At 41.8% G+C, this 25,960-nt stretch overlaps 1 protein-coding gene across 1 annotated transcript in view; it reads right to left on the reverse strand.

Annotated features, from left to right (window-relative positions):
* The window catches only part of LOC126356041 (gamma-aminobutyric acid receptor alpha-like), a 563,407-nt gene that overhangs the window by 78,977 nt on the left and 458,470 nt on the right, over positions 1-25,960 (reverse strand). Inside the window, exons 3-4 of the mRNA XM_050006721.1 lie at positions 11,000-11,067; positions 8,027-8,247 (exon numbers count right to left, since the gene is read on the reverse strand). Of these exons, the coding sequence (XP_049862678.1) occupies positions 8,027-8,247; positions 11,000-11,067 (289 nt within the window). The remainder of the gene's footprint in view (positions 1-8,026; positions 8,248-10,999; positions 11,068-25,960) is intronic.

The following is a 25,960-nucleotide window of genomic DNA, read 5'->3' on the forward strand; positions in this document are numbered from 1 at the left end:
CTTAACTACTACTTCCCCTTCACGTCCTGCAAATCATACATTAACAGTCTGGTTTCTGTAGAATTTGTAAATAACCTTTTGCTCCCAGTATTTAATCCTTGGTGCCTTCAGGATTTTAAAGAATGCATTTAGTCAACATTGTGAAACGATTTTGTTGAATTTCCGAATGTTACAAACGTAACTCTGCCTTTTTTAACCCATTTGCTAAGGTAAGCCGTAGAGTTCCTACATATCTCCGAAACACTTTCCACAAAAGTTGGCTTCTACCAGTTTTATAGTTCTTCTGTACACAATTCGTATCAGTATTTTCCATTGATTGTCCCGTAATATTCACAGCTGTCAGCACCATCCTTTCTTGAAATTGTTATTGTTATATTCTTCTTGAAGTAGGAACGTGCTTCGATTGTCTAACGTGTCTCGTACGCCAAAAGGAAGAGGTTTGTCATAGTTACTATGTTGCTGTACAATGTCTGATAGATCATTTTATACAATGGAAACGTGATGGTTCACGCATATTCATTAAATATTATGAAATTTGGTTCGAAAACTGCGAATGTAAATTGAATTCAGCTGTACGCTTTATCGGTGGCATACGAAAATTTGTGCTGAACCGGGATTCGAACCCAGCGAGAGTCGAATGTGAGAGATGGCTTTAACAACTTTCGCTTTCTGAGCACTCCTCCAGGACCAACCAAAACTTCCATATGTCAATACTATTTGCAGTGACTGTGTTTAAAGATCAACTACGCAACGTCCTTCAGACGCGCATGCATGTCTGAATGAACTTACACTGGTGTGATCTACAGCTGTATGAAGTACAAAAACTGTTTTCATAACTGCGAATACAGTGAGACTCCAGCTGTAGAATTTGTTGGCGACATATGAAAATTTGTGCCAGATTGGGACTCGAATTTGGATTTTCCACTTTACGCGAGATGTCGCCTTAGTCACTCTGGCTATATGAGCTCGCCCCCAGGACTAGCCGTAACTTCCACGTCACACTGGCCCACACTTCATAATGCTCGCACACACACACTATCCGATTCAGGAGAGGGACAGTTAATGCGATCTTTTTTTTTTTTTTTTTTAATCCGTCGAAACATGTAATACTATATGCTCGATGTGATCTTCGTTTGAACCGGTCGAAGGTGTTTCTCTGGTGGGTATACATAGTAGTGTGTGCAGGCATTAGGAGTTGTGGGCAAATGTGACACATGTAAGTTTGAGTCGGTCCTGGAGGCGTGCTCGGATAGTCGAAATTGTGAAGGCGACCGCTCCCGTTAAGCGAGAAATCTGGGTTCGTGTCTCTGTACGTCAGAAGTTTTCGTATGTCACCGATAAATAGTACAGATGAAGTGAATTTATATTCCCAGTTTGCAAATCAAATTTCGTAATATTTAGGTTTGTTATTGTTGACTCTTCCAAATATCTCTAAGATACTCAAGGAATGTGTTCTATACCACTAGCATTGTTTCGACTTAGGTTTTTCAGTGCTCTGTCGAATTCTTCTCGCAGTATCACATCTTCCCTCTTATCTTCATTTGCTTCCTCTTCCATTTCTACAATATTGTCTTCAAGTTTGTTTACTTTGTACAGCTCTCCTATATATTCATTTAACCTTTCGCTTTTTTTCTTACTCTGGGCTTGTCTTCTGAACAATTGATATACAAACAACTGATTCTCTTTTCTCTTCAATTTCCAATATTGATACATGCTTGTACACCCTTTCATTTTTGCGTTAGTTATTCTAATGTCACCGTTTTGAGATTTCGTTCAATCTCATCTTTTAGATGTCGGTATTCCCTTTTTCCTGCTTCACTGGCAGCATTTTTATCTTCTCGTCTTTCGGCAATTATATTCAATATGTGTGTTTTATCCATGGATTTGTAATGGCTTTATCCTTTTATCTATTTGATCCCATTCTGTGTTCACTACATTATCTACAAAGCTACTTATTTGTTTTGTGTTGTGCTCCTTTTACATTATTCTGTCAATGGTTGTCTAATGGTTTCTTTGATACTTCTAATACCATCCTGCTCCTTTAAACTCACCCAGGTCTTATCTTAATTTCCTACCTTCCTGCAAATTCTTCAGTTCTGTTCTGAAGTTCATGTCGAACAAATTCTGCCCCCGCAAATGTTTTATAGTTTAAGATTTCTAATTCTATCTGACCATTATATAGTCTACCGCTGTCTTCATGCCTCTTCCATGTACACTACTGGACATTAAAATTGCTACGCCATGACGATGACGTGCTACAGACCAGAAATTTAACCGACAGGAAGAAGATGCTGTGATATGCAAATGATTAGCTTTTCAGAGCATTCACACAGGGTTGGCGCCTGTGGCGAAACCTACAACGTGCTGACATGAGGAAAGTTCCCAGCCTATTTCTCATACACAAACAGCAGTTGACCGCCGCTGACTGGTGAAACATTGTTCTGATGCCTCGTGTAAGGAAAAGAAATGCGTACCATCATATTTAGACTTTGAAAAAGGTCGGATTGTAGCCTATCGCGATTGCGGTTTATCGTATCGCGACATTGCTGCTCGCGTTGGTCGAGATCCAATTACTGTTAGCAGAATATGGAATCGGTGGGTTCAAGAGGGTAATACGGAACGCCGTGCTGGATCCCAACGGCCTCGTATCACCAGCAGTCGAGATGACAGGCATCTTATCCGCATGGCTGTAACGGATCGTGCAGCCACGTCTCGATCCCTGAGGCAAAAGATGGGGACGTTTGCAAGACAACAACCTTCTGCACCAACAGTTCGACGACGTTTGCAGCTGCATGGACTATCAGCTCGGAGACCATGGCTGCGGTTACCCTTGACGCTGCATCACAGACAGGAACGCCTGCGATGGTGTACTCAACGACGAACCTGGGTGCAAAAAGCCGAAACGTCATTTTTTCGGATGAATCGAGGTTCTGTTTACAGCATCATGATGGTCGCATCCGTGTTTGGTGACATCGCGGTGAACGCACATTGGAAGCGTGTATTCGTCATCGCCATACTGGTATATCACCCGGCGTGATGGTATGAGGTGCCATTGGTTACACGTCTCGGTCACCTCTTGTTCGCATTGACGGCACTTTGAACAGTGGACGTTAAATTTCAGATGTGTTACGACCCGTGGCTCTACCCTGCATTCGATCCCTGCGAAACCCTACATTTGAGCAGGCTAATGCACGACCGCATGTTGCAGGTCCTGTACGGGCCTTTCTGTATACAGAAAATGTTCGACTGCTGCCCTGGCCAGCACATTCTCCCGATCTCTCACCAACTGAAAACGTCTGGTTAATGGTGGCCGAGCAACTGACTCGTCACAATACGCCAGTCACCACTCTTGATGAAGTGTGGTATCGTGTTGAAGGTGCATGGGAAGCTGTACCTGTACACTCCATCCAAGCTCTGTTTGTCTCAATGCCCAGGCGTATCAAGGCCGTTATTATGACTAGAGGTGGTTGTTCTGTAACGTCAGATCCTTTCTTATTCTAGCCTGTCCATATACTCCCTCTTCCTCTTACACGATATCTTAATTCCCTTAGTAATCCATGGCTTACTTGACTTTGTAATGGCTTTTTTTAATAACGTTTCAGGAAAGCAACTCTCAAATATTGCGACAAATGTACTGTGGAATAAACTGAATTTAGCATCAGCATCATTTTCTGTGTATACTTCATTCCATTCTACCTCCTCTAGGCTGCTCTTAAAACTCTGTATCCTGTTCGCATCAAAAAGCCTCCCTGCCTTGTATGAATCTGCCTGAAGCCTGTAAGGTGATATATGTGTTATTTCCATTAGCTGTGCATCATGATCAGATAGCCCATTAACAACTGGGTACACATTAATTGTTTCTGCCTGAGCACTATCTATGAAAATTTCATTGATAAGTAACCTACTATCTTGCTACACCTAAGTTGGAAAATTTACAACAGATACTAGATTGAAATAACCAAACAAAGATTCTAGCTCATTTTTCCTACCCGTATCTTTTAGGAAATCTACATTAAAATCACCAAGAACGACTAACTGCTTCTTTTTGTCTGACAGATAGCTCAATAATGCCTATATATTTTTCATCAATAGCTGAAAGTTGCCTGTTACAATTACTATTGAAGTATATTGCAGCAGTAACTCACAAGCACATGCTTCAAGGATCTGATCTACACAAAAACTATTTGTTTCAATATTTTTTACTTTGTGTGCAGTTTTTATATAAGTAGCAACTCCTCCTTTTACCATGTTGATTCTACATGAATGAGATGAAAATCTGTAATCTCTTAAATTTAACTTCTCCATCCATGCGGTTACATGGTGTTCAGAGTCACAAAGCAGTAATTGCAGGGCAATGGTTTGTAGACAATAATATTCCTCAAATGAACATGGCCCTGACTTGAACTCGTAGGAACAATTTTAGGACGAGTTATAACGTCGATTTCGCTCTGGACCCCAGTCCTACATCACTATCTTCTCTGATTTTGGCCGTTGGGGAACTATGGGCTGCCATTCCTCCACGAACAAGCAAACATCTCACTGAAAATGACACCAGAGAAGTTCAAGACGTCATAAGGACACACCCGATAGTGATGTCCACGAACACGTATCTAGATACTTTTGAGCAGATAGTTTATATTACAAAGTTAATCTGCAATGTGACAACGTTATTTAACGAAGTTTTGAATATGTAAGACCCCAATAATTGTAAATGTCGAAATATCGTCAGTGGACCATGGACCATGCTCATGGAAGTAGGTAAAATATCCCTGAGTATGTAATGTATCAGAGAGAATATAATCTGGGACGGAACGATAACAACAATGAGTTGCTTAGCTAGAAAGACGCACGGCGAGTGATGGAGGAGCGCGGAACGAAGTAAAGGGAGAAATATTAGGGTTTGACGTCCTGTCGAGGACGAATGCCATTAAGATGAAGTTTGCGATGGAGAACTATAGGGAAAGAAATTGTGTCCTTTTCAAAGTACTCGTCCCAGCATTTGCCGTAAGCGGTTTAGGGAAACAACGATGAACTTTACTCTGAAAGGCTGGATGCTCAGTTGAACAACCGTCGTCCCGAGAGCGAGTTCAGTGTGTTACCACTGTGTCACCTTGCTCGGTAAATAGAGTCGAGTCTGGGAAAAGCAAACGTAACATACCGACACATTAACGCACTGCCACGGATGCTGCGAGGAAAACTGAATAGATCAGAAAATACTCTTAACAAGGCAAACACATAGCTGGATTAAGGGAAATGACATTTTTAATCTTACACCCGACTAGATAAGCCAGTTAGAATTACGTATGAACAATTCGTTCCTTGAAGGTAATGGGTCAAGATACCATGGTTCTCACAAACGAAATGTCGTATGGCTGGGGCCTCCCGACACGTAGACCGGTCGCCTGGTGCAGGTCTTCTGAGTTCACGCCACTTCGGCGACTTGTCCGTCGAGGTTCTCACAATAGGGCTATACCCCATGAAGATTGTAGGAGTGTTCGACTGGCTCTGACGAGCAAATGGATGAAAGTAGCTGAAACTCACGTTCACGTTAGAGCCACAGTGTCACCGTGATCAGCCAGGAACAGATTAGTGGAACTCGGGTAGAGACCTCGAGTTACCATGCATCGTTTAACACTGACACCACACACCACAGACGGCAGAGATTCACACAGTGCAGAGCCAGAGTCAACTAGGAGAGTGAGTGGCATCCTGTGGAGTTTAGCAACGGGTCCCAATTCGGTCACGACCTGGTGAAAGCTCACAGGAAGCAGTGACTCTCGAGGCCCATAGCTCACCAACTTCTGGAAGATTTGTGTGGAATGCTATTGGATAGTACAAAAGGACTGATTTGGTAGTTGTTGAAGGAAGGCTGAATGATCCCGAGAATGCAGCAAGGAAGATAAATTGTGTTGTCATTCCCGTCGTGAACAAATAGCACATTTTGGCAGAACAATGCAAGACCTCGCAATGTAGTTCACACCACAAACGCCTTGTGAAATGTACAGATCCTTGACTGGCCTGTCCAGTACCCTAATTTATCATACTTAGAGCATGTCTGGTATGCGATGGGACGACATATACCTTCATACCAGCCCCTAGCCAGAAATCGTCATAGAGCATGTGTTTTAAGCATGGCAAGAAATTGTTCGAAATTACATTCCGAAATTGTTTATTTCTGAGTCACAACGAATGCAAGAGCGCATGACTAAACACTGAGCTCACACGTCATACTAATGTTGGCGATGGACATCAATTTCGAATAGAATGTAAGTCAAGGTATTAGAGGTATAAGTTCAGATATTTCTGTTGATATACTGAACAACATTACATCAGTATTTACTTCATTTGAGACTAATAATTATAGTTATTAGAAGTAGTATGTTTTTAGGGTGGTTAGTACCTCCAAGTATGTGTTCCACAAGCAAGCTATTAATGTTTATTTTTCTCTGGTCAACAGATCAATCATTGAAATGTGGATACATTGACGCAAAAAAAGATAATACACACTCACAAGCATAGTCTCTTAAAAAAAATGGCTATGAGCACTATGGGACTAACTTATGAGGTCATGAGTCCCCTAGAAATTAGAACTACATAAACCTAAGTAACCTAAGGACATTAAACAGATCCATGCCTGTGGCAGGATTCGAATCTGCGACCATAGCGGTCGCGCGGTTCCAGACTGTAGCGCCTAGAACCGCTCAGCCACTTAGGCCGGCTAGTCTGTTCCACAGTGCAATTATGATTGTGCAGAAAACATCAGGTAGTATATTATGTGATATGTTTGCAGGAAGACTCACAATATCTGTACCTATACACCTAACACACTGTATATAAAACAGAATGTATGTATGTATGTATGTATGTATGTATGTATATATGTCCAGCATCTCCTCCTAAAAATGGATCGACTTCTACCAAATATGGTACACATACTGCTTGCTATATGAGAATCAGCACTGTTGGAGTTATAACCTCCTAGCTCCCATAGAAGTGGAGACAGGGACAGGAAAAAAAAAAGGTTTTTCCTATCCATGAATGTAGGCTGCCCTGCAAGATGGATGTATTGTGTGGGTAGTATTGGCGTTTCTTTCAGGGGCTACTCATTTGGAAGCGTACGACTGAGCAGAGAGAAAGCGAAAGCAGATGGACTGTGAGAGAGAGGGGCGGAAGAGGTACACAGAGAAAGAGGAAGGAGGAGATGGTCAGCGAGAGGGGACAGGAAGAGTTTGGCAAGCAGGGGGTAAGGAGATGTGCAATATTATGGTCCAACACGTAGAGGTACGACGCTGTGGGGAAAAGGTATTTGATAAATATCGGAATGGTGATTCATAGCGTAATACTTTCGATTTCCGTCAGTGTACATTACTCACTTTTAGTAACGTGTAGATCCTGAAGAGGGGCAGCAGCCTTTTCAGTAATTACAGGGGCAATAGTCTGGATGATTGACTGATCTCGCCTTGTAACACTAACCACAACGGCCTTGCTGTGTTGGTACTGCAAACGGCTGAAAGCAAGGGGAAACTACAGCCGTAATTTTTTCCGAGGGCATGCAGCTTTACTGAAGACCACAACAACAGCAGTAACTATCTTCTGGTGACAACGTTGACTCACACATTAGACACACCATGGGAGCGCAGAGCTCTAGTATTTACCACTCTTAAAATAAGATGGTAACGAAGCAAAGACATTTTTACTTTCACAAGTAGGCCTACTGTCTTAAGGAAGTGACTTTTAGGAACCACGTAGCAAATTAGTCAGTCCAATGTCGTAGAGAGAAACTTTATTCATCAGTTTTTCAAAATTTGGAAGCGCTATCAGTTGATAAGGCAGTTACGTGAAGGCCATGTTTGCAAAGTCCGCAGTTTCTGGTGTGGCTGACGATGAGAAGCAGTCCAGGACTGCTTCAGTGTGTGACAGCATACACAAGTTGTTGTTATTATTATTGTTATTGAAGACATATTGAGCTCATTTCTTAGCATGGGCTGGAGGCACTTGCCTCGCTGGGACAGAAAGCAGTGCTCACCTCATTGAGTAGAGGATGTCCCCATCCTGCGAGATGCGCAGCAGCTTGTTGGGCACAGTGATGGTGTGGACGTACGAGTTCTGGCCGTTGTAGAAGTACGTGTCGGGTCGCCAGATGCGCTCCAGCATCTTGATGCTCAGACTCAGACTCTTGATAGGGCCCAGGAAACTGAGCCGTGAGTCGCGCCAGTATTGTCGGAAGTAGCAGTCCATAGAGTAGTCCTGCAAAACAGACACCCAGAGCAAAGTACACCGCATTTTCCTGTCACTGCATTTGTTTTTTTTTCAATTTCAGCTGTTTTTTGGTAAAAATATGGAATACCTGTATTTACCAGACTAAAAATAAATCAGTTCTTTTACATAGATATTTTCCCCTTTGTTTTATGGCTTCTGTTTTCCACAGTCGCAGTTATACAAGTGCTGTAGATTAAATACCGTGTTTTATGACTGCAATGAAGTGTGATTAAGGCCAAACGCGTTTTGTTTTATTTTAAAGCAGCGATCACCAACAATATAGTTTTTCTCATAATTTTGGTTTGCTAGCATCATGAACAGTTCTTATGTTTTAACTTACTACTATAAACAGTATTAATTATTATCGTTACTCACGTTTTTTTGTTTCTTTCACCATTCTTTCCGTTCTTCCACAAATAAGTGGTAGATTTTACCACGTACCGTCTTCACTAACAGTAACTATATTTATGTTTTTGTGTTGCGATGAACCAATGCAATCTCGACATTTTGTGCACTTTGTTTTGACGTGCGGAATGCGCTTTTCTCTTGTTTAGTATTGGTAATAGTAAGAGTGTCTGCTATTGCTCTTAGTGTGTGTCAGTCTTTACATTTGGTGTTTGTGAGTCTGTATGTGTGTGTGTGTGTGTGTGTGTGTGTGTGTGTGTGTGTATGTGTGTGTGTACAGATATTGATTAACCTAATTCGTGCTATTTGGGACAGGTTCCTACTCCATAACGTAAAATTTTGTCTTTAGCGTTAAAATATTAACAACAGAATAAAAGACTGTACTGAGAATGGCTGTCAGAACTTCAAATCATCCTGTGTTCAACATATGTGAGATATTAAAAAAACAAGCTTTAGTAAAATACAAGATTATAATTAGTTTTGCAGTTTTAATAATTTCAAATTAAATCCACAATTCTTATTTAGAGTATATCTTGAAACTTATAGGAATGTTACTAAAGGCTTAGGCTGTGATACTGAAACTGTATAACCAGTTGCAGTAAGTGTCTCTTTGTTTGATGTGCTGTTTCCGTGGTTTTATCAGCCTCTTACTGTGCAACTGAGCTTTCAACTGCAAAGTAATGATTGAAACTATGACGTTATAATATTAATGAGTCATGATAGTACACATTATGATAATGACGTGGTTTCTTTAATGGATTTCATTACTGTTCAAAGTTATATACCATTGCTGCCTCAGCGAAGTGATGCATTTCAAACTATTTATACGTATTGTCATTTGAAGTGAGTTGTTAAAATTTTAATGAAAATTTTGAAACTACCACAATTTGTGCGAGTGGAGTTTTATTAACAGACATAATCACTCTATGCTAGCACTCTTCTACAGGATGGGCGAAATAAAACAGGCTTGGAAAATATTTCGTGCAACTGAAGATGCGTAATCCAACTTGCGTCTTCTGCGCCCAGATGATGTGAGTTGGGATGCCTGTCTTAAGGTGCGTGAAATATTTTCCAAACCTCTTTTATGCTGCCTGTTTTGTATATTCACAACAATACCATGAGTTAAATTCATTCCAAGACCTTGACATTACAGGGAAGCGTATTGCTACATATTTATATCAGTCTCTACCACATGAAATCCGATAACTTCTTCAAAATTTAGGTAACGCTTCCACTACGGAAATTGTTGCAACATATTTGAAGTAAATAGGTGCAATTCTAATGAAACGTGATTAGTCTTACGATACTATTCCTCACGAATGGACTGTTTAATAACGATATTCCAAAAAGGAGAACCACAAGTTCTCCTTAGAGAACATACCACCTCGCTGACAAATATACCATCTGTTAACTGATTCATTTCTCATTTTTATACTAAAATATATATTATTCTCGGGCTGAGGACTTTTCTAATTACATGTTATGGACACTGTGGTGTAAGGGGGAATCAAAAAGTTATCCTTCCGAGGGCTTTGCCTCAGCGTATACGCAACACAGCACTACCCCGACGCCGGTATATAAACACCGACATGTAGTCAAGGAATTAGTTTAGCATTTGTATCTTTCCGATGTGTGTGCGGTCAATTCGGAAACGGGAACTATGGCGACGTTATTACCAAATGCCTCCAAACAGGACCAGTGCGCCGTTATTCTAATTTTGGCTGTCGAAGGACAGCCACTGGTAGACTTCAATCGGGGAACGGAGAATTACCGCGTGCACTTAAAGCGAAGCGTCCGGGAAAACTGTGACAATGTGTGCTGCTGCTTCAAAATAATGCTCATCCGCAAATCGCAAATGTAATTACACAGAAGCTACACCAACTCAATTGGGAGATACCCGAGGATCCGACCTGATCTCTCCCCATGCGATCATCGCGCATTCCATCCCTTAAAAAAAGTCTGTAAAGGTCCACGATTCTTATTGGACGAGGATGTCCAGCACAAAGTTTCGGACGTCTTCACGTAGCAGGACAGCGTGCTTTACCAAACCGTGTGGGTAAGTGGAATGGTTGCCTCAATGCTCACAGCGATTTTGCCTTATTCGCATACCGATTCTGGACTGTACGGTCTTCTAAAGGACGATTTTTGATCGTCCCTTATATGATACATGTCTTGTGGATCAGTTATCAAAGTTTCGAGTCTTCAGACTTCTGATTCTAGAAGTATGTCCTCGTATATAGACCACGTAGCATCGTGAACTGAGAGTGGTAGTGGTGCAGCAAAAGAAAGATATTATACTAAAATAGTCTACTAAGTAGATGCCACTGAGTCTTACCATATCCAGCTCCGATATTGGTCCCATGCTTCGAATCAGCATGTTAGTCCTCACAATGGTTGGATGATCTGTAACACGCACAGGGACGATTAGCTAAGGTTATATAACGGAACTTAAACTAAATAAAGAGCAGACACTGAGGCCTGGCCAAGCAATGTGTAACTGAAGGAATGTTCTGATTCTTCTTCTGTATGTATAGGATCAAACACTTTGTTCATATGGCTTTCAATTGAATCGTTTATATTTGCATATCAAATTTTTGGGTTTCTCAAGGCTGAACGAGAGATGGCAGTTAGATCAGAGCACTGCCTAAGTTCTGATGTAATTTTGAGTTTTGGCTGCTCACTTCATTCGTCTCTTTGTTTCTCTCTGGACTCAAGGTTATTCAAGGATCCCAGCAAAACATTTTCCGTTCGCTGTGTTCTTCCGCTTGGATTCTCACACTTGCAGCTTCTCGTCTAATTTGAAACAATACACAAGTGAACTCTAATTAGGTTCCATGCTGACTAAACTTTTATTCTGTGGGGTTATCCACAGCGACAGTAAATCACCCCTGGATTTAGATCTCGCGATAACCAGGGAAGTATCACGCTCCGCGACACAGGAAAACAATGTCCACGATATAATACGTTTATTGAACAAAAAATGTCTGCTTCGGCGGTACGGAAATAAAGTGCAAAATTACAGTTACAAGAGTAACACAAGAGATGTAAATTAATTTTGCATCACAATAAGGTCAGACTGATTCTAAACGCAGAGGCCGCTGATCAGAGATTAAGTTCACATAAAATGCGCTGGGAACTAAACACCGCCAGGAGCCAAGTCTGGAGTGAGTACTTGCTGGAAGATAAGTTCGGCAATGATCACTGGCTGATTGTTAAATTCGTGGCCTGTGAATCGGAGTCGGAAGATAAAGACAGTTCTGGTTTAGATTCAATAAGAGCACTTAGAGTTTGAGACGGAAGGCCGGGCAGTCCGATTCAGTATCACTTAACTAATGATGAAGACACTGTGCTGCTGCAGAAGCTAACATCCGGAAGAAGAAACGATGATGATTTCTGAAGCGGCTTTATCCCAACGGTGTGCTTCGAGAGCAATCCTGTTCGATGGGCGAGTAGCGCCAGTCGTCCTAACCAGGAGAGGCCCTATAAAACTGAGTAACTCGTACTGTCCTGTCGCCGGCTTATGTAGCGGAATGCTGTTGAAAGTATTTCCCCGTCGAGTGGCCGGTCTTGATGGCGTCGTGTCGTACTAGCGATGTGCAACGTGCAAGGGCAGTGGCGGCTGCCCGCATGATAGAGATGCCCGAAGGGTTGCAGACGCGGTAGGCGAGGGCCTCCGAAATGGCATCAGTGATCCGGATTAGCTAATTTTTAACGCGGATCGGAGGACACACCGCTAGAAAAGTGGAACAGTGCCCGTGATTGACTCACAAGATCCAAGGCCCTGTGGTCAGGTAATATCGAGACTTCTACTGCCACTGCTCGTAGCTGACATGCTGATTCTGGCTCAGGTCATACCCTATATGTTGATTTTATGCCAAAGGACGTTTGTGATGAAAACTGAACTGCAGCCATCTTTGTGCGTTAGCAGGGTGGCTATTGAAACTATAAAAAAATTCCCTGAGAATTCCAGGCATGGGGAGGAAGATTAGAAGCTCCTGATAAATTAACGGTGGGGGCAGGGGGCATATGCAGCAATAACGACTTTTCCTTCCTCTCAGCTGAGATATATTAGCCATAAGCACCATTTCAATCGTAATTTTCGAACACCGATAATTTATGTGGAATAATATGTGGAATAATATTCGTGTAATTAACTCAATTTGAAATATTAAGTATTTTAAAGGTTATGATTTACGAAAGTCAATAAAATTAAATTGCTGTACTAGCTTAAGAACTCTTACATCCGTGACAGTTTAGGAAATTTCTGGAATTCCCTGAGATTTCCCTGACTTTTCCACGTAAAATATTATTCCATGAGAATTGGTTTTCCAGAAGACTTACCACCTTGATTAACAATATGGCTAATACACATTTTCTTTAATAGAACTCTCTGAAACAAGTATGTCCTCCGTATACGAACTGTTCAATAATTTTTCAAGGAACTTTATGTCTCTTTTTTTAATACGGTTTGTTATTTAATGAATGTGCTGTACATGAACTATATCAGTTTCGTTAGAGAAATAAAGTTATTAAAGGAGTCGTTTTGGACTCTTTTATTCCGCTGTTTATGAACATTGCTCCTTCCTGCTGATCAGCATTTATTTGTTTAGTCCGGCTATGCTGAAAGTAATTAATATAGTTATGAAAGTTGGTTACTAAATCCCATATTTTTCATAAAGACATAAATTCCTTGGATGGCAGGATTTACTGTGCCAGACGAGACTCAAGCCTTGGAAACTTTTTGTCCCTCTCTTCCGCTAAGATCCAGGGAAGGTGGAGTAGTTCGGCTGGAAAACTTTCCCCTGCCGACACAGCTGTAACAAGCAAACTCTTCCACTGGCGATGAATGAACTTTATTACTGCAAGCTTCAGGTCTCAAATTCTGAACTCGGAGAGCATTTAGTTATGTATGTGGAGGCACCTCTACTATACCGACAGGTATAATGCAACGATGTTCGATTCTATGGTATCGGTTTAGAAAACTGACAGCAGAAGTACTTTTTAGATTTTGTCTTTCATCAGGAGACGAACTATTCCTCTGCCGAACAAGTCGCTGATCTCGCTGACTGCCTTTATACTTTCCGAGAAGAACGAGTTACCGGACTGCATATCCGCACTGCCGCTCTGTCCATACTCATCGACAGCAACAGACTCTGGCGTACCTCACAGTCGCCGGCACTAGAGCTGGCATGTAGATGCAAGGCACCTAGTGGAAGTTACTGTTCTTGCTTATTACCTATACGAAAAGTAAATTAGGTCATACGTGAAATGTATTCGCAGTTGCGAATATGGACAACCAACAGCTGTATAATGGAATGACGACAATTAAAATTCTTGCCGGCCCGGGACTCGATCGCCGATTTACCAATTTATGCCAGCGGTCGTCTTAACCGCATTTTTTTTTCATTTTGTTTGTGATTTTTCGATCTACTTCTTCAGTGGACATGATGCTTGTTCAAGTTCATCGTCGTTCCATTAACTCAGTTTTTTTTATTACAGAGGGCGGCTCTGATCGAACACGCTGAGCTACCGTTCCGGTTCCGCTTTGGCTATCTGCGCACGACTCAAGACCAGACCCAAACTTCCATATGCTTGAATGTCTGAAGGAATACTTCATTTTACTTTTTAACAACAGGAAGTTTCAATAAGTTCACTATCAAGTATACGTCGTAACAGTCATACAAGGCATGTGTAGTATGCTCAGGAAATATGCCTACGGCTAGAACGCAACGCGCAAACAAGTATAAAAAATGTGTGCATGCGAATGTGCTTGAAGAAACGTCTCGAGACGTGCCGCGCAGGGTGGAAAATATCAGACTATAGTAGGTACGTACGTCTGTTGTGGGCAGACACAGTGAGTGTAAAGACTCGCATCATATTGGAATGGAGCAACGCATAAGCACAGAATCATGCTGCAAACTACTAACAATGGTCCCGCATACGATATTGTTGTAAGTATTGTAAGTCATAAAGGCGGCGAGCGGGAAATGTGCTGGTAACTGTTACCAACACTTTGCAGGGAGGACTGCTGTGCCACTCTCGGCTGAACAGTCAACAAGCATCAGGACAGACAACATTGAACAAGCGCAGTAGGCGCTGGTGTTGTCTCTGAGAGTGCTGTTACAACATTTGCAACTAACGAGAACGGTATTAATGCCATTATTCACAAGTTTTAAGACAACTGGAACAGCTGTTCCCAATTTGCACTCTATGAATTGACTCAGTAGCTTGAGGAAACATGGCTAGATACTGTTAGTGATCCATCTTTTCATCCGATGTATTATTTCAGAAAGACTGTTAAAGATACAGCCACTGTTATGTTAGGTGTAATGATCAACAGTAATCGACAACACACGTCAGAGCGCGCACAAGTCTGCTTTTCCCACCTTCACATACAAATTGAACACAGTAAAGAGATTGACAGTCTTTCTTGAGATCCAAGGAATTAAAGGTGTTACGAAAAAATTGTTTCAATTGTGTGGAATAGAAAGAACACAGGAAATGGTTCTAAATAATTCTGACAGGGGAAACTCACGAATGGTGTCTCAGAGGATTCTGGCTTGGTTCCACTCTAATAGCTGGTATATGTGAATGAGCTTCAAGCAGAGTCGATGTTTTGACAGGCGGCACATATGTTGTGATCAGTCCTGTTAGAGAAGCAGTAGAAAAAATTGTTAATAACTTCTTTGAAAGATTTAATATGTGTTTTTTTTAATGGGCTCTCTCTTACTTTTGAAAAGACGCAGTGTATTAATTTCTGTACAACAAGCAGTATAACAAGAACAGTAATGTAGCGCGGATTCAGTGAATAACGTACAATGCTCCAAGTTTTGGGTGTACATATTGATGAACGTTTGAAATGGAAAAAAAATTACTGAGTTCCTTTAACAACTAAATTAAATAAATTTTGCTCTTCGCATAATTAATAGTTGTGTAAAGAAACAAATCAAGACATTAACAAACGTATAATATAGTACAAAAATAATTACGTTTACTTTGCTACAAAAATCGATGTAATACGAATAGTGACAAAGACTAATGTATTGATCTCTATTTAATACTAGCTGCAAACCTGCCGTTGCCTCTGGGTAGCTAATCATTTAGCAGATTTTCCATTAGAAACGAAAACAAAAAAATTCATTTCCATGTATTTGTAAAAACGCTTTTGAAATTATGAAACAGTCACACAAAGAAATATCCATAATGTACAAACGTAAAAGTACAGTATCCACATTTTTGTAAAAGTCTCTATGGCAGTGCCTCTTCATAGTTATCTTCGCCCACAGCCGTTTGCTCTTGGCAGTTGAAAGCTTTGTGTTGACTCGACTGTAGGAGTGTCTTCGAAGTAAAGAATAAAAATGTTAAAATTTCAAGCAAGATGCGGCATTTTTTCATGCACCTCAGTACTTATGATGTCATATATCTTGAACTATGTGTCGTACAATGATATGGGTCCTCTCGGCCAACAATGCCATACGATCATTTCATTTTTCAATTTCTTGCGTAGGTAATGCAGCGGCATATGTGGATACTGTCCGCGAAATATGTTACGAACAGAGTTGGTAGCAGAGAAGTAATAAATTTAAACGTCACGCTCTATGCGGCAGTTTTTCACGCATCTCAGTTTTTATAACGTCATATCTCTTGGACTATAACAGATAGGCGGTTCTTACCCCCACCGCCATAGTTGCCTGACTGTAATGGATATGTGTGTAAAGTTTGGTTGAAATCAGTCCTGTGGTTTAGGATGGGATGTAACACACACACACACACACAGACACACACACACACACACACACACACACACACACACATACATGCATACATACCTCTACGAACTTCTCGGTATGTGGGAAGCTGCCACACGGTGGTGAGCGGTCAGCGATAATATATAAGTGATAGCAGCGAGTTAGCTATGGACACTCTGGAACAAGCCATGCTTGCTCCATGGGATAGAATTATGAATTTAAGAGATTTTCCTCGGGTTACCTCTAGTTAAAGGAAAAGTCCTAATTTATCAAATTACATCTGATGTAGGACGAGATTCCACTCATTTTATTAAAAGACACATCTATATTTATCAAGGTATGTTCAGTGATTTCCTTGATAATTACTGAGTCCTATTTCACATACCAGGAACTTTCTCGATATAAGATACAGGGGAAAGCGAGGACTGACGGGTTGTCGAATCCTGCAACACGGTCCTTGCGATTCACGTAAGCTTTTAAAAGACGGAATTGCATGTTAATGTACAACCTAGCCAGGAGCGTCAATCATCCTACACGCTGAGCTTCGCCATAGCGCGTTAGACGAACTCCCTGATTCTTAAATCAGACTCAGCATTTCACCGAAGAGACAATCATTCGCCGGTAAACGATTTCAGCAACGTTTTTCAGGTTTCTTTGGCAGATATATTACGCAGTGCTGGTGTTTGGTGGATAACAAGAGTTAACGACAGTCACATTTGTCAGATATTTCAGACAGAGATTCAACACCAGGTGGACGAAGAAGACATTGAATTTCTTTCAGCAAAAGGAGAAATCTAGTGACATTATTAATTCAATTTCATCTGCTTCGCGTCTGATAGTCTAAAACATAAATGCCGACTAGACCAGCAACCTTTACAGACATTCAAAATTGAAACGGCTCTGAGCACTTGGGATTTAACATCTGAGGTCATCAGTCCCCTAGAACTTAGAACTACTTAAACCTAACCAACCTAAGGACATCACACACATCCATGCCCGAGGCAGGATTCGAACCGGCGACCGTAGCAGTCTCGCGGTTCCAGACTGAACCGCCTAGAACCACTCGGCCACCGCGGCCGACTAGAGACATTCAGTTAATTTCTTAGCTTGCCAGCAGGCATTCAGTTACATAGAAATTGTTTAAATATTCTGCTTAGATAAAGTGTAATATTCCCGTTTTTATAATACATGTGGATTCTAACCAACACCTACAACAATAATCCAGGTATGCATGCCGACGTCGTAAGCGAAAGATGAAGAGACAGAGTAAGTAATTCAGTAAGTAAAGGTAGATGAAAATCTAATAGTCACGGGGGCCTTGAATGTAGTTGTAAGAGGCAGAAGTAGAAGAAAGGGTTACAGGAGAAAATGGGCTTGATAGTAGGAGTGAAAGAGGAGAAATAGTAATTGATTCTGCAGAATATGTTAGCCAGTAATAGCGAACACTCTGTTAAAGAATCACAAGAGGGGAGGTACACTTGGAAAAGGCCGGGTGATGTTGATAGATTTAAGTTAGATTACATCTCGGTCAGGCAGAGACTCTGAAATGAGATCCTGAATTGTGAGGGAAATGAGATCCTGAATTGTGAGCGTACCCAGGAGCAAATATAGACTCACATTACAATGAAGTAGAACAGTAGGCTGATGTTTAAGAGATTAGTCAGGAAGAATCAGAGAGCAAAGAAGTGGGATACGGAAATATTAAGGAATGAAGACATACACTTGAAGTTCTCTGAGGATACAGATACTGCGATAATGAATAGCTCAGTAGGCAGTTCAGTTGAACGGGAGCGGACATCTCTAACAAAAGCAATCACAGAAGTTGTAGAGAAAAACGTAGTTACAAGGAAATAACTGCGAAGAAATCACTGGTAACAGAGGAAATAATTTAGTTGATCGATGAAAGAAGTAAGTGCAAAAATTTTCAGGGAAATTCACGAATACATAAACACAAGTCACTTAGGAACGAAATAAATAGGAAGTGCAGGGAAGTTAAAGCGGAATGGCTAGATGAAAAATGCGAAGAAATCGAAAAAGAAATGGTTGTCGACTGGATTGACTCAGCAAACAGTAAATTCAAAACAAACTTCCGTGAAATTAAAAGCAAGGCCGGTAGTATTAAGAGTGCAATGGGAATTCCACTGTGGAATGAAGAGGAGAGAGCGAATTGCTGGAAAGAGTACACCGAGGGCCTCTATGAGGGGGATGATTTGTCTAATGTGATAGAAGAAGAAACAGGAGTCGATAGGTAAGAGATAGGCGATCCAGTATTAGAATCAGAATTCAGAGAGCTTTGGATGACTTAAGATGAAATAAGGCAGGAGGGAAAAATAACAGTCCATCGGAACTCCCAAAATTATTGGACGACAAAACGATTATTCACAGTGTAGAATGTATGAGACTAGCGATATACCATCAGACTTTCGGAAAAAACATCGTTGAGACAATTCACAAGACTGCAAGAGCCGGGTGAGAAATGTCGCGCAATCAACATAAAAGGTCATGCATCCAAGTTGCTGACAAGAGTAATGTACAGAAGAATGGAAAAGCAGAAAAACTGAAGATCTGTTAGACGACGATCAGTCTGGCTTTAGGAAAGGTAAAGGCACTAGAGAGGCAGTTCTCACGTTGCGGTTGATAATGGAAGCTAAAGAACTATCAAAACATATTAATAGAATCAGTCAACCTAGAGAAAGCGTTCGACAATGTCAAATGGTACGAGATGTTCGAAATCCTGAGAAAAATGGGAGTAAGTTATGGGAAAGAGGGGCAATATACAATACGTACAAGATCAAATTCGTAACAATAAAAATGGAAGACCAAGAACAAAGTGGTGGATTAAAAATGGTGTAGGAAAGGAAATGCGTAGTAAGGAAAGCACACCAGGAACACTGGGATAGGTTTATTTATAATATCGCGCATGATAACCGTGGAAGACAACAAATGGCATATAAGGTTTTAAAAACCTCAAACACAACGGAAAGAGAGAAGATACAAATAAATAGTATTGACGAAGAACAGTGGATAAATCATTACAGCGAACTGTGGTATGATCATAGAGCACAAGAAGCTGAAATTGAACAACTAGACGAGAAAGGATTAGATGAAATACAGTTAGACGAATTAACATCTGCACTAACATCACTTAAGAACAGAAAAGCAACAGGAAAAGATGGCATTAATGCTGAATTATTAAAATATAGAGGAATGATGCTACACTGGTACATCTCTTCCACGAATGTTGGAAGAAGAAGAGTATTCCCAAAGACTGGAAAACAGCTAGAGTGATATCAATTTTATAAAAAAGGAGATAAAAGACTATGCAGTAATTACAGAGAAATAAGTTTACTGATTCAGAATACAAGGTGTATGCTAAGATTTTAAATACAAGACTTAAAAACATAGCAGAAGCAGTACTGCATGAGGAACAAGTGGGTTTTAGGAAAGAGCGTTGCTCAATAGATGCAATTTGTACTCTACAGCAAATAATAGAAAAATGGTGAGAGTACAATAAAGAAACACACATTGCTTTTACTGACTGTAAAAAAGCTTTTGACAATGTCAATAGACAGAAACTTTCGGAAATAATGAATAATCGCGTATATCCAAAGGAGCTAGTAAATGCGATAAAAAGTTTACATCGAGACACAAATATCGCTCTAGATGTCAATGGTAAAACAACTAAGGAGATACCAACTAACTGCATTTCTCCACCTTTGTTCAACATCTACGTTAATGAAATAATACATACATGGAAATCCGAATTTCAGAAAGGTATCAACCTAGACAGAAACGTTCTTTCTAATAATTCATTATATGCTGATGATGCAGTGATCCTAGCAGATAAGAAAGATGACCTTCTGAAAGGAATCTACTTGCTTTACTAAATAAGTGCAAAATTTAACATGGAAATTCAAAAGAAAAAATCAGAACCAAAATAGTGATAGATCAGAAGATTTTGTAGCAAGTAAACCATTTCAATTACCGCGGATGTGAAATGCAGAGATCTTGAAATTAAGCTTAGTAAGTTCAGCCGGGTATGTGGAACAATATATATTAGAGAAGAACTGCAAATCTTCGGCCTGAATGATAAAAATTTGAGATTACAGAAGAAAATGGAACGAACATCTACAAAGAATAGAGAGTGAAAGAATTCTCTTAAAGACAAGAAATTATAAGAGACAGAGGAAGACCCTGACAGAGATGGGTACCGTAATAGGAAATTCCTGCCTAATACCTGAAGACAATATGAATATGAAGAAAGGGATGTAGCTTTCACCCTGCTTTCAATCTACACATCGAATAAGCAATGGCGTAAATAAATAAAAAGTTTCAAGAGGGGAGATTAAAATGAGATGAAAAGGTTGGCACGGGAGAGGAATTCGTGGCGGGTCACATCAAATAAGTCAGAAGACTGATGACTAAAACAAATGGATTCTATAAATGGCTGTAATGCTGTTACACATCCAAGGAAAACATGAGTATATAATGGTGTGCTTTTGAGAGTTCTGCCGAGTTGTTTCCATTTTATGCACAATACTAGCGTTGCCCACATATTTATTTATAGGTGTACGTCGACGCCCGTACCAAGCACTGTCTGACCTTTGGTTAATGGTTCAAATGGCTCTGAGCACTATGGGTCTTAACTTCTGAGGTCATCAGTCCCCTAGAACTTAGAACTACTTAAACCTAACTAACCTAAGGACATCACACACATCTATGCCCGAGGCAGGATTGGAACCTGCGACCGTAGTGGTCGCGCGGTTCCAGACTGTAGCGCCTAGAACCGCTAGGCCACTTCGTCCGGCTTTGTGGTTAATGTTTATGACTTCACATTCCTGAACTATGTCTCACACAATGTTATAATACCGTAGGTATATTCAGAGGCATATCTGGATACGGTCTGCGGAATTTATTGCTAAGAGAGTTAATAGCAAAGGAGTAATAAATTTAAACGCTATGCATGATGCGCCACTTCGTGACGCATCTCAATGTTCCTGAACTACGTGTCCTACAAAGATATAAATGTACACTTACATTTCAGTGGTATATATGCATGCTGCATGTAAAATGTGTCACGAACACAACTGGTAGTAAAGAAGTCATGCATCATGCGGTACTTTCACTTCATGAGCACCAGAAGAGGAATAAGCGATAAACTAATTTAATTTCACCATTATGTGGGGGTAATCAAAGAGAAAAAATTTCTTAAACATTTGAAACTACGCAAAAAGTTTGTAGGAAGTCGGTACGTTCTCTCATTCTCAAATACTGGATCAATGAAGTCTTGGAACTCAGGAATCGCTTCCTACGCTTCTTCGTCACCCCAGTCCCAACCTCTTTGATAGGTAGGTGCTTCTTACTCCTACACTGATCATCACCTGACTGTGAGTAATATATGTCCGACGTTTGGTTGAAATCGGTCGACTGGTTTTGGAGGAGTAGTTAATCTGTTGATCATCACACACACACACACACACACACACATACACACACGTATAAGTATATCTACACTCCTGGAAATGGAAAAAAGAACACATTGACACCGGTGTGTCAAACCCACCATACTTGCTCCGGACACTGCGAGAGGGCTGTACAAGCAATGATCACACACACGGCACAGCGGACACACCAGGAACCGCGGTGTTGGCCGTCGAATGGCGCTAGCTGCGCAGCATTTGTGCACCGCCGTCGTCAGTGTTAGCCAGTTTGCCGTGGCATACGGAGCTCCATCGCAGTCTTTAACACTGGTAGCATGCCGCGACAGCGTGGACGTGAACCGTATGTGCAGTTGACGGACTTTGAGCGAGGGCGTATAGTGGGCATACGGGAGGCCGGGTGGACGTACCGCCGAATTGCTCAACACGTGGGGCGTGAGGTCTCCACAGTACATCGATGATGTCGCCAGTGGTCGGCGGAAGGTGCACGTGCCCGTCGACCTGGGACCGGACCGCAGCGACGCACGGATGCACGCCAAGACCGTAGGATCCTACGCAGTGCCGTAGGGGACCGCACCGCCACTTCCCAGCAAATTAGGGACACTGTTGCTCCTGGGGTATCGGCGAGGACCATTCGCAACCGTCTCCATGAAGCTGGGCTACGGTCCCGCACACCGTTAGGCCGTCTTCCGCTCACGCCCCAACATCGTGCAGCCCGCCTCCAGTGGTGTCGCGACAGGCGTGAATGGAGGGACGAATGGAGACGTGTCGTCTTCAGCGATGAGAGTCGCTTCTGCCTAGGTGCCAATGATGGTCGTATGCGTGTTTGGCGCCGTGCAGGTGAGCGCCACAATCAGGACTGCATACGACCGAGGCACACAGGGCCAACACCCGGCATCATGGTGTGGGGAGCGATCTCCTACACTGGCCGTACACCTCTGGTGATCGTCGAGGGGACACTGAATAGTGCACGGTACATCCAAACCGTCATCGAACCCATCGTTCTACCATTCCTAGACCGGCAAGGGAACTTGCTGTTCCAACAGGACAATGCACGTCCGCATGTATCCCGTGCCACCCAACATGCTCTAGAAGGTGTAAGTCAACTACCCTGGCCAGCAAGATCTCCAGATCTGTCCCCCATTGAGCATGTTTGAGACTGGATGAAGCGTCGTCTCACGCGGTCTGCACGTCCAGCACGAACGCTTGTCCAACTGAGGCGCCAGGTGGAAATGGCATGGCAAGCCGTTCCACAGGACTACATCCAGCATCTCTACGATCGTCTCCATGGGAGAATAGCAGCCTGCATTGCTGCGAAAGGTGGATATACACTGTACTAGTGCCGACATTGTGCATGCTCTGTTGCCTGTGTCTATGAGCCTGTGGTTCTGTCAGTGTGATCATGTGATGTATCTGACCCCAGGAATGGGTCAATAAAGTTTCCCCTTCCTGGGACAATGAATTCACGGTGTTCTTATTTCAATTTCCAGGAGTGTATTTTTGGAATGTGTATGGATTTCGAAGACCGACCCAGTCGGTTTCTCCAGGTGCTGCAAGTTTTGCTATTATGCCTGTAGCAACAAAGCGCCTGAAGAAGGCGGCTGGATCGGTCGTCGAAACACTGTGTATGAAAAGGAAACGACAACTCGGCAGAACATACGGAAGTACACCATTAATAAACCGTGCAGAGATAACCTGAGCAGCCGGCCTTGTGGCCGAGAGGTTCTAGGCGCTTCATTCTGGAAACGCGCGACCGCTACGGTCGCAGGTTCGAATCCTGCCTCTGCCATGGATGTGTGTGTTGTCCTTAGGTTAGTTAGGTTTAATTAGTTCAAAGTTCTAGGGGACTGATAACTTCAGATGTTATGTCCCATACTGCTCAGAGGCTTTTGAACCATAACTTGAGCAATCACATTCGTACATAGCTTGTAAACTGACTATCTCTCCATAATTTCGATAGATACTGGCGCAGTACGTATGTAGGTGTAACTCCAAATACGAATCTCCAACTTCATGACCACCATTAGAAAATGAATTAAAAAGAATAACATATAACTGATTTCAGTGCCTGTTTAGTAGAGGTCGTATCTGGACACTGATGTATCCGTGCATATATCATACAAGTAATACACATGACGGGTCAGAGACATTTGATTAGCACAGCGGAAGTGTAACTGCGCAGACTAATAAGACACCGGTGGCACTAGACAGTAGCTTCGCACACGCAATGGTACGCCCACGGGCACCATAAGTAATGGATAACTAGTCGTAAAGGTAAGAGATTCGTATTCGGGCCGCGTCTTGCCGGCTTTCCCACGAAGGTTTATGGGACATCGAAAATCCAATCTCCCATGAGCAGCTACCACTTCATTCTTCGCTCGTATATAGCACGTCGCCGAGCCAGACAGTAAGGGGCGAGAATGAATTTTTTATCTACTAAATAATTTAGCCAGTGGCTAGATAGAAGTCCTCTTCGAGCTGCATGTTCTTTGTTCAAAGTGACTGCCGTTCCTGGAAAGGTGGAAATAACGAATTTATTTTCTGGCACTGTACTTTCGAAGAACGGTCTTGTCAGCACCTGTCTAAAGAACATAAGGTAACATGCACCGTCCTGTTGGGGTTGGAGCAGATAATGTCGTATTGGTAGGCCACGTACAATTCCAGCCTTCAGATTGACGGAGAACCTCATTTTAAATGGTTTGATTTCACCGAAAACCGTCAATTTATTACCGGTTTGAACATTAACAATCTCGTTTGGATATTTGAAAATAGTCTATGATCGAAGATGTATCAAAGTTGAGAAAACAAACCAAAAACTGGCAAACTTACCCCTAACGTATACGTGATTGGGCAGGGTGCGTTGTACACACCGAAAACCCCGATCACAATGGAAATCTTGCAACAGTTATTTAAACAAAGCTTCAATGATTTTAAGAACCAGTTTAAGGAAGAACAAAAACAAACAGTCAAAGACCTGATGAAAAATTTAATGACTGTTCAAAACAAGGAAACGAAAAATTAAATGATTTTACAGAATAACAGATACACAACAGCAAATACCTGAACAGCAAAAGCAAACTCTTGATGCTTTCAAAACCAACATAACACAATGGTTCAATGACTTGACAAAAGATCAGCATGCTGATCCTTCAAATGAATTTTCGGATACACTTGTGGGTATGGGAAAAGACCTAAAAGCACAGTTGCTCTATGATTTGTCACAAGATATAAATAATTTAAGTCAAAAAGCGTCAACACACAACGACAATTCATGGAAGAGGTGATGGACGTCTCTGAGGCTCAGAAAAAATGTAGCAGGAGCAATCACAATATAAATAAATACGCTCGCAGGTACCGTTAGCGGGCTGCAAACAGCGTGCAATGTTCGACCTCAACAGGTGCAAGATCTATCATTGCAACTAAGTAGCATAAGTTTAAATATTCATTTCAAAAAAATACATTAATGAAATGGGCTGGTATCCTATACAAAGGCGCAGAAGGTAGTCCAGGAACACAAGGGTTATGTAGATCGAGGAAGCAATGAAGGTATAGAAGGCAGAACGAAGAGCTGAAAAAGACCAGAGATTGAAATCAGAGGAGGAAAAATCGCGGACTAACATCGTTAGTAACATTGAAAAGGAAAGGGAACATTCAACCCCCAGCTATCAGACGTCAACAGACAGAACAGATAATCCGAACATCTATCCGCCATAACCTGTCACGTGAAATAGATCGCAACTATAATTTTCAGCAGATGCTACCGACTTCTGTCTATCGCCCAGAGGTATTCGGAATGATCCGATACATCAAAACGATGCCACAACGGTAACGGACAGTGCTGCATGCCATTCTACTTTGCTCACGGATGAAGGCTTATTACGGCACAGGCAGTTTCCGAGGTAAGAAAACATACATGTGTACATAAGAGCCTTCAAGAACGTTTTCCCAAGGAGCTGGACCGAGGTGGTGAAGCTTTGTGGTAAGTTATACACAGGGTGAAGCCTAGCTGTGAGCCACTGGCGTGGCGGTAACATGTCACACCTACGAACAGTTTGAAAGGGCATTCTTAGACAAGTTCTGGTCCCTCGCAGTGCAAGAGGGATGAGGCGT

Source organism: Schistocerca gregaria, chromosome 3 (genome assembly GCF_023897955.1).
Source record: "Schistocerca gregaria isolate iqSchGreg1 chromosome 3, iqSchGreg1.2, whole genome shotgun sequence".
NCBI lineage: Eukaryota > Metazoa > Arthropoda > Insecta > Orthoptera > Acrididae > Schistocerca > Schistocerca gregaria.